Source organism: Lactuca virosa, chromosome 9 (genome assembly GCF_052849685.1).
Source record: "Lactuca virosa cultivar CGN04683 chromosome 9, Lactuca_virosa_CGN04683_v6, whole genome shotgun sequence".
NCBI lineage: Eukaryota > Viridiplantae > Streptophyta > Magnoliopsida > Asterales > Asteraceae > Lactuca > Lactuca virosa.
In genome coordinates, this window is record NC_136434.1 from 252,219,431 (window position 1) to 252,229,672 (window position 10,242).

The window sequence follows — 10,242 nt, forward strand, 5'->3', positions numbered from 1 at the left end:
TTCATAAATAATTCAAGATTAAAACTAATTAAATAACATGACTTTATATTAATATATTATAACTTATAATATATTAATAAATCGTAAGTATACAATTCTCATAAAATTATCCATAAACAGTTTGGGTGAAGTGCAACCCAAATGGACCATGCCGGGTCGGGTCAAGTATATACCAAATAAGTTATGGACTTAGACACCTTATCCAACAAATAAAAGGGTTTAGATCTTTACCTTGATTGTTATGTAGCAATAACAATCACAAACCTCCTTGATCTTGACTCTTGAAAGCTTAGTGCCTCAAGTGTTGCACCTCTAATGGAGTCACAAACACCATGAGCAAGAAAATGACTTAAGAGAAGGAAGAGGAGCACCAAAAACGACCAAGAGCTACTAGAGAAAGCTTAGCCACGTTTTTGGGAGCCCTAGGGGTCTTTATATACTTGTGTGGGCTGCTGGGTTTCAGGTGAAACCCTAATTCTCTGCTTAGGCCTTAAGCAACCCATAGAGTCCCTCTAGAAAGCCCTTGGACGAAAATCATATGGGCTTCCCATAGATTTCGTCCAATGCGCTTTCCATTAGGAATCCATAGCCCAACTTGCAACTATCATATAATTACAATATCAGTACCCTTTCTTTAATTAATCTCTTTTAGCCACAAAATTAATTCTTAATTAATTCTTGACTAATATTAATTAAACAATATGATTTCTCTTTTAATATAGTATTCATATAATATATTAATAAATCATAATTAATCCTCTTTCTCCTTAATTCATCCTATCAGTTGCTATGGTGAAGGCAACCCAAAAGGACCATGCTCATAATCGGGTCAAGTACATACCAACATAGTTATGGGCTTAGACACCTAATCCAACAGTCTTCCACTTGGATAAGTCTAATAACTATTTTGCATATGACTTTAGAACCCGATCAGCAATCGAAGCTTTCAAAAGCCGATGTCGAACTCTGATCTTATCAGAAACGTGTCCTTTAGATAAGGGATCATATATTTCTCCATTCTAGATATCGTATGAACTGAGACATGGATTTTAATCATACTCTCTGTTCATGTGTTGTTTCCCGATTTCCGATTTATGACGACTGACAACAGACTACAATTAAACACATCAACTTAGTCCCGACTTGGCCAAGCGCTTAGGGTGTCATCACTAAATCATCGAGGGGCCCATAGATATCGCTTTTATCCCACTTTGGGTAAAAGGAACGGATAAACTTCGACTCCAATGCTCGCTTGTACCTACTCATCAAATCACACACAACAATATGTTTTATAACACCAAGTTACTGGTGCGTTTACATATTATCAATGTGCAACCGACTTGTAAATTACAACTCACATGTCTCGGTTTCAAGAATATAAGATATTATCGTCTCACTAATCACTCGTGATAAAATCCATGAAGTGATTCAAGTGAGCGTGGGTTTAATCCAATACTCAAATATTATTTCAGGAGTACTCATGAACAATGTTGCAGACTTTTGCTATGTCTAAGACGCTTTAGACAATCTACATTCGGATTCATGACAGTCTTCTTTCATACCTACTTCCAAAGTATGATCGACTGTGGAAGGTTTGAATAATCTTATTATTCGGGAAGTCAAAACATGCAAAGTGAAACACAAGAATAATACTAATCCTATATGGCCCCAAACTTTTGAGTATAAATAAAACACCTTTATTTAATCACCATATTGATTACTCATTATTGTTCTCTCCGTTAATTAATATGCAATCCAAACCTTGAACTAGAAAAAGATGAAGACACAGGCCTATCACAGACCTGCAATCCAAAAGCATCACAAACGCCATTGACGATAATGACACATCACAAACCTGCAATTCGAACAAAACTATCTTCATCTAAACCACCGATCCAATCCAAAAGCTTAACTATCTTCATCTAAACCACCGAACAGAACATGAATTTCTTGGATGCGGGAAGATAGCAGTCGGCGAGTCCATAGCTTGGAGAAGATGAAAAATGAAACAGATAGAAGAATGTTTTGAAACAGATAGAAGATGAAAAATGAAACAAATAGAAGACCTATGTTGATGAAAATGGAGTATGAAATCGTTGGAAGTGGAAGAAATTTTGAGGGTGTAGAGGGTTAAAGTTTCCCACATCGTTGGTGGGATAATAGACGACATAAAACATATTCTATAAAAGGGGACCCGATTCCTTTGAAAATAGAACCCAGTTACGCTTTGGGCTAGCTTGCTCCTTTGAGCCAGCAGTTCCATAAGAGCTATTTGGTCCGATTTAGAGTCCGAGTTGGCCCGATTTAGACCGGTTTTGACCGATATTGACCAAAGCCGATAAACTTAACCCTCTAATCCTTATTCGTAGGCAGTTGGAGGCTGTCAAGCGTCTAGGCGCCGATTAATCGGCCGCCTAGACCGATTTTTGCAACCATGATATATATATATATATATATATATATATATATATATGATAACAGATTTATTTGTTTACTAAACCCCTTTGGCCCCCATGGTTTATTATAATTTATATGTGATTGAAAAAATTATTCAAATATGTTATTAACTCTAAATTATCTGAAAATCAGTTATATTTGATTATTAGGCCTGATAAATCAGTTCTAACAGAAGCACAAAAATTTGCTAAAAACCTCGATTCTAATAAAATTAGGATACTAATCTTTAGGAAATTAAAACTCTATAAAAAACGAAACAACAAATCAAACATTGAACTTATTATCTTAATCAAGATCAATTATTGAGAAATACAAAAACTATATTAAAAATCATCACTTTGCTTTTGTCGGATAACATACCCACCACCGGAGTGCTCATCTCAATCGACTTTCGCATGGAAAAACATATCTATTGAATTCTGAGTCTTTGAATGACTACCTCCCTTGCTGACTTGTGTTTCTCTGACCAGCCACCGCATTGCTAACTTCCATGTTTCCGAAAACAGATCGTTGTAGTAGCCGCCACGGCCAGAGTGCTAGCCACTACATATATCCTTTCCTTTCCGACTTCTGTGTCTCCGACCAGTGATGGATCGACCTCCGACCAACATCAGCGACTCTCCAATCTGCTCATATTGGCCAAATCTGTAAGCTTTTTGGTTCTCTCTCCTTTTGTCTTTGTCTTTCTCTCTATAATATGATTTGTTTAAACTTAAAGAAAGAGATATACGAATATAGCTCTCAAAAATAAAAGGCTACACCTTTACTTACTTGTATAATATTATGTAACTATTATTTATTGTTTGTTGATCCCATAAAAGCTTTTAGAATAGTTAAGCGGAGTCGATTAGTTTCTTATTATATACGGTCATAGGTTCACTGTTATTTTTATATTATTAATTTTCAATTATTTGTTCACTAGTCTAAATCAAAATGAAAAAACAAACACTTTGATTTTAAAAAGAAAATATGAAAGGGAGCTTGCATAAAAGTGTATCTAAGAAACAATTGTGTAAGATTTTAAAGAGCACAAAAAATCAATGAATTCCACTTTAACTAGTGGTGTTAGAATATTCATATTAAAATATTTTTTGTTTGATTTTTATATATTATGACGTTTAATCGAATTAAACTTGTTCATATGGTTTTTTAATGCTTTGGTTTCGGCCTTCGGTACAACTACTCGTGTTACGTCCTGTTTGTATCTTTAGACCTAAGATTCATATTTGGGACTTGAGTGTAGGGATTACTATATTTTGATATGGGAATGATGTTCTTTGATTAGCCAATTATAAATAGGGATGAGCATATGGGGGGTACCCGCCTCATTTGATGAGAACCGGAACCGGCGGTTTCTAGAAAGTTAAAACCGAAATCGGACCCGTCTAGGCAGTTCTTAAATTTTTAAAACCAAGGCAGTTCTTAAATTTTATTAACTTTTTTCAATAAAACTACAATTTAGTACACAGTCCACATCGAATTAAATCGGATCAAAGACAAGATTTTCTCTGTTTATGTGTTAATAGTTAGAAATCTAAGACGTCTATCTTTACAATAGACGGCACTACCCATATCTCATGTTCAACATCGAAATATATATGACAAGGGATAACTCACGATCCATCTAAACCATATTTGGGCTCTGTTACTTGATGTCTATGTAAATACATCATGCATGATTCATGAATCATGATGAAGTTGAACATAACAAAGTAGACCTACAAACATAATGCATAACAAAGCATATTTCATGAACTTGAAACATCATTAATTAGTTACATAACGTTAACTAAACAAGTAATCATATTAAGCAGCAGTTACATTATGATATATACCTTACTAACTAAGGTTTACATATTATTACTCCGTATATACCATACAAACAAACATTGTACACCAACAAGAGCAACAGATGAAAACAAAAATGACACAAAAAAGTGCAATTAATATAATCGATCACCGGGACATTTTGTTGTGAAGGGTTACCAGGTCCAAAGTAGACCCAAATGATCTGTTGAGAACATCCGCAGACAACCCATTTCCATCATCAGCAGTCGGCATTCTCACTTCAAGTGGGGGAACCACCGGATTCTGTTCTCCGGGCATTAAAACCCCAACCATGACTCTCAGCATATTCGAAGCATCAATGTCCATACACACATTAATTTCGGGTTTCCCTCTGGGAGCCAAAGGTATCCCTACAACCTTAAAATACCCCAACAGATAGTTCTTATCCACTACCTCCTCATCACCCTCATACACCACAATCAAGGCCTCAGTCTGGTGGTCATGGGCGGTAGTAAAAACCACCTCCCTCCTGGCGGGCATAGTGGTGTTCCGAGCTATAATAGGTACAAAACTGTCCCTATTGGCTCGGATCCCAATGCTGTGTGCGTTCACTTGAATGGTTAGAAGATCTAAACTCCCGAGAGGATCATTGACACCAGCCGCCAGTGCTCCTTCCAGTGCCGCCCCACGAACTGCCGCTTCTAACGGGTTGATACCCGGGTAGATTTTGTTTTTTTTACAGATACCCATCACCATGTTCTTCACTTTTGGGATATTGGTACAACCGCCAACAAGAATCACATCATCGATATGTTCTACGTTCACCTTTGAGTCCTGCAAACAACGTGTAACCAAAGAAGCACATTTTTCAAAAACCTCTTTGTTGGCTTCTTCAAACTCCTCCAAATCAATGATTTTGCATATTTTTATTCCGTTTCCAAGGTCAATATCGATTTGGACTCTGGATTGAGATGACAGCTTGTGGATTGCGTCCTGTGCTGCGACTCGAAGAATGCCCATTGATTTTATTTTATTCGGAAACAGATTCTCCATATCGGGTAAAAGATAGTGCATCGTATTTTGAAGCAAGTCCTCCCCTCCTACGGTGCTACCCGCCAAGCCCTTCATTTGCGACACTCCGCCGGCTGTCACAATTATAGCCACATCCGAATACCCCGCACCCATGTTGAATATCAGAGCAACCTTTTCACTACCACTATCATGTACAGACAGCTGCCGCTGCTGTTGGGCATATAACAAAGCAACTGCAGCTGGTTCAGGCATCAATCGAACAACATGGAGACCAGCCATGGCACAGGCCCGACTAATTCTTGTTAACTGAAACCGACTAAATGCAGCGGGAACAGTTAACACAACGTTTCTCACAGGTCGTTTCACCCCAACTTCTGCTAAAGCTTTTAGTTCTACAAGATATATGGCAAGGACTTCTTCTGGGGTGGTTGATCTCCACATGTTGTTTACCAATGCTGCAATGAATGGTTTTACACCGATTCCCAAAGTTTGGATGAGAAAAGGTAAAGTCTTGCTAGCTTGAGAGACAATGGGGTCGGTGTCGATTCGACCAATTAAGCGTTTCATGTTGAAAACAGAAGACCCTGATAACATTTCATATTCATGGGATAGTTGATCACTGACTCCACCTACGGGGGATTCGTCTCTGAAGGTCACATATGATTTCATCAGTTTTTGGTTTCTTGTATTCCTGATAAGCTCTACCTGAGAACCGTTCCAAACTGCAAGACTACATTGAGAGGTACCGATATCGATACCAATTGCAATTTCCGGAAAAGGGGCTGATGATCTTTCGTCCCCAGTCGTATCGCTATCAGATGCCACAGTGTATACTTGTTCTTGACTCATTCTGCCAATTGATTTGAATCTTGGTTAGTGGAATAAGTTCACGGGTTAGGATCAAGCGCATGGGAAATGTTTCATTAAATTACTATCACAAACAAGTATCTCTACTTTAATTATAATATTGATATTTTTTTGAAGAATAGCAGACGCATAAAGATTTATCATCATCATAGTCATAGTCAAGGGTTTCAGAAAAATAAATCAGGCTTTTCAACAAACACCTGGCAGCTATACTAGTTATTATGTATAAATGGAAGAGTAAATGGATACAACAAGTAAAGTGACAGAAAATTATTGAAGATTATAATTAAAAAAAACCTTGTGTAAACAGAATAAAGATTATATAGACAAAAACAATCCAACTCCAAAAATTTCAAATTTTGTGTTACATTCAATTAAAGCTGTACATGCAAAACAACAACAACAAGAAGAAAACTGTTGGAGGGAGTGACTTACTGTCCTGGGCGAGAGATTAATGATACTAATCTGAAGTAGAATTATGGAAGGAAAATGCGAAAAAAGGTATAGGATGTGGTATTAAAAAGGACTAGGTGTTTGTGCGGAAGATTTGAGAAGTTGATAGAAGGTTGGTTTCTACTTTCTAGAACTTCGTAGAGAGGTGGTAAGTCAGGCGGGGCACCTAGAGATTTCGAAAAGAACCGACAAGCAAATTAGTCGTTCGCTTTTACCTTGTGTTTATCTAGCGTCTTGTTTAGTCTTTTTCGTTAATAAAAAAAAAAAAAAAAAAAAAAAAGACAAAACTTCAAAATGGTCCCTATGGTTTCTGAAAATCTGAAGTTTAGTCCTTAATTTACAAACCTCACGGATTGTCCCTGTGGTTTCAAAACTTTTAACGTATGGTCCTTTTCGCTAACTCCGTTAGCTTTTGGCCGTTAAATAATGAGCATTTATGTCATTTCACTATCAGATGGACCATTTATGAAGTTTTTCCTTATTTAAAAAAATAAATATGATTATTTAATATTAAAGGTCTCTCTCTCTCTCAAAAAAAAAAAAAAAAAAAAACCCACCCATCTTTGTTACAGAATCCGATTTTCAATCCCTCCAATCATTCAAACAAGAATTCATTGACCCAAATGGGTTCTTGAAAAGCTGGAACGATAGTGGATATGGAGCTTATTCTGGAAGTTTGAAAGGAATCAAATGTGCTCAAGGTCAAGTATCGTGATTCAACTTCCATGGCAAGGATTAGGTGGTCGAATCACACCGAAAATTGGTCTGTTTCAAGTTCTCAGAAAGCTTAGCCTCCATGATAATGCCATTGAAGGTTCGATTCCGAAGGAATTAGGGTTCCTTCCGATTCTCAGAGGACTTCGATTGTTTAACAACAGGTTCACTGGTTCGATTCCTCCCGTATTGGTTTCATGTCCATTGCTTCAAACTATTGATTTGAGTAATAATTCTTTGGTGGGTGTAATCCCAGAAAGTCTTGCTAATTGTTCTAAGCTTTATAAGGTCAATTTTACTTTGAATTCTTTAACCGGTTCAATCCCTGTTGTCACACCCCCGGACCAGACGGCGGAAACGTCCGGAGGCGGGTGACTTCATTGTGCAGTATCATAACAATTGAATATAAATGAAACAGAGCAATCCAAACATCATACATTGAGATAACAAACTTACATTGTTTACATATTGTATTTGTCCTTCGAATTACACAAAAGAGACATAAGCAGAAAAATCCAAACTACAGCTAAATAGTCTTGCATCCGCGTCCCTTGTTACCTGCTTACCAGATCCCTGAGAATACAAGTCGTTTTGAAAAGCGTCAACTAAAAAGTTGGTGAGTTCATAAGCATTTTTGTATAAAATCATTTACACTTGTTTAGAATCGTTCTCATTGTACTTTCAGAAAATCCGATATTTTCTATGAAATCGTTTGAAGTCTTGCCTTGAAAATCATGGATATATGTGTGTGCATGTCATTACTTTTGTTCATCATTATAAGGAGTGATTTCGAAAAGTAGTGTAATTTGTAAAAGCGAGCTGTGTACGAGAATAGTTCTTTTGAATAGTAATAGTCAACCGTTTCCAGAAAAATCCCTTATTTTCAAAAAGAGAATATGGTTGAAAATCTTGTTCCTCTTATCGAGTAAAGATGAGTGTGCGTTCTAGTTTATCGTTATCGAAATCGTAGAAAATCGTTTTCTCCAGAAAATCCTATATTTTCTGCTATAAAATATTCGTAAGTTCTAGTTCCAACTATGTATATGTGTGGGTTAGTTTATCGTTTTCAAAATCGTTTACAAACGTTTTCCATAGAGTCCTACGCTTTTTAATTTGTAAAAATAGCAGTATTACGACTCTATACTTGTTAGGAGAAAGAATCAACATGGCAATTGTGGACATTCTACGCGATGAAAAAGGACAGTCAACGCAACAAATGCGGACCATCACTTATCATGTATAGGACGGTCAACACAACGTGCCAAAATTTATTTTTGAGGTTTTTCCTTACATAAATCTCGTTCCATATCGTTGATTGTGCTCGTTAACTGGGTGCTCGTGTTCGTTCCTTTTCGTTTATTGAAAAATAAGTCATTTTAGTCAAGAGAAAAAAATGTCAAGTTATAATTTGTATAAATTTATAACTGCCGGTTATGACACGCATTTTCTGTTTCATGACATATAGGACATTTCTTATGTTCTTGGAGGTTTTACGACAGCAGTTTATGACATGCAAATATTTCTGTCATAAAGGCTCTATTCGTGTATTTCCTTGGTGAAATTATTTATCAAATATTTATAAATAATCCCTAATGGTTTGCAAATAGTCACAAAGTTCCCATTTTCGAAAATTACTAAAAATAGTGTCAACTTATCAAGGTCCCTTTTTATAACTTTTATCTCTAGACATGAAAGCATAGATAAAGGGGTTAAGTTGGACACACCCAATAGTTGGGAGGCTCTTTTGTACACAAAGTATCCTCTGTTCTTTATGAAGTTGTGAAATCTTACGTTCATGAGAATATTACTAAAATAATAATTTAATAATATTTCACACACACACATGCACACAATACGTATACATGCAATTATTCAAGTATTTAGGCAAGATTTGACTTGTACTCTCTCCCAAAAACATTAAAACATTGAAAAAGGTGGGGTATGAAGCTCACATTCAGTTGGTTGAGGAGTTGTTTGGAGTTATGGAGTGAAGATCTCAAGCTTAAACTTTTGGCTGAGATGAGGAACTTCTCTGGGAAGAATGTTATCCTAAGGTTGATTATCACATATTATTATGAATAAAATAATATGGATTCATCTGAAAAATTATGTAAAATCTTAGATGAGTGGAGAACTTACTTTAGAAAAACTCCAGGGAAGATTTGAGAAATTTTGCTTCCAGCAAGATCCTTACTTTGCTCTTGGGAGCATCTTAGGAGTTCACAGAACGTGCCTAAGTTTTTGATGGAAAATAAGGAATGAGTTTACTGCCAAAGAGGATAAGGGAGTGAGAAGAGGTGCTTGGTTATCTGTTAGTTAAAACATTGATATTTGGTGGGTAAAACATTGGATACCGTGATTTGCATGGGAAATGGAAGATTACATCCAATCACAAGGTCAAACCTCCTTGTCCTTATCTTGATTTAGGATAGGATCTTCCTAAATCCTAAACTCTTATTTTATGTAAATATGATTTAAATAATTAAATTTGGCATAAAATAGAGGTTTTATGGGTCTCAGTTAAGAAAAACACGAGTTTGGTGGGATTCCCGACGTCAAAATACCTTAAATGATGAAAAGGTCCGAAAATGACAAAAATCCGGAGTGAAGGGGTGAAATCCGGAGCCACAACATGAATTTCGAAGCTCCTCTTAGCATTCCAGAGCTATATCCTAAATTCCGGAGGGGAGGATTAGGGCTGCGAAGGTCCGAAGTGGGTAGGCAAGGAGTTCCGGAGGCGCTGGGCGAGGTCCGAAGCATTCTTCTCGGATCCGAGGTCAGGAGCGAAGCTGTCCGGTTCAGCTTGGAGGTCCGAGCCGCTCCACATGTTCCGGAGTCAGAAGAAGGTTCCGAAGCAAGAGGATAATCCGGACTAAGGGAGATCCGAAGTGAGAAGCTTCTTGGTTTCTTAGAAGGTATCCGGACTAAGAG

The 10,242-nt window shown here is 36.9% G+C and overlaps 1 protein-coding gene across 1 annotated transcript; it reads right to left on the reverse strand.

Moving 5' to 3' along the window:
- Positions 1-4,237: 4,237 nt before the first annotated feature.
- HSP70T-2 (heat-shock protein 70T-2) lies at positions 4,238-6,771 on the reverse strand. Its single transcript, XM_079069981.1, has 2 exons — positions 6,580-6,771; positions 4,238-6,127 (listed from the first exon to the last, which is right to left on the reverse strand). Exon 2 carries the CDS (start codon positions 6,124-6,126, stop codon positions 4,414-4,416), a length of 1,713 nt encoding a protein of 570 aa, XP_078926107.1. The 5' UTR covers position 6,127; positions 6,580-6,771; the 3' UTR covers positions 4,238-4,413.
- Between the last annotated feature and the right edge of the window lie 3,471 nt (positions 6,772-10,242).

Excerpts from the sequence above, each read along its gene's own strand:
- HSP70T-2 (XM_079069981.1), bottom strand. The coding sequence starts at position 6,126 with ATGAGTCAAGAACAAGTATACACTGTGGCATCTGATAGCGATACGACT.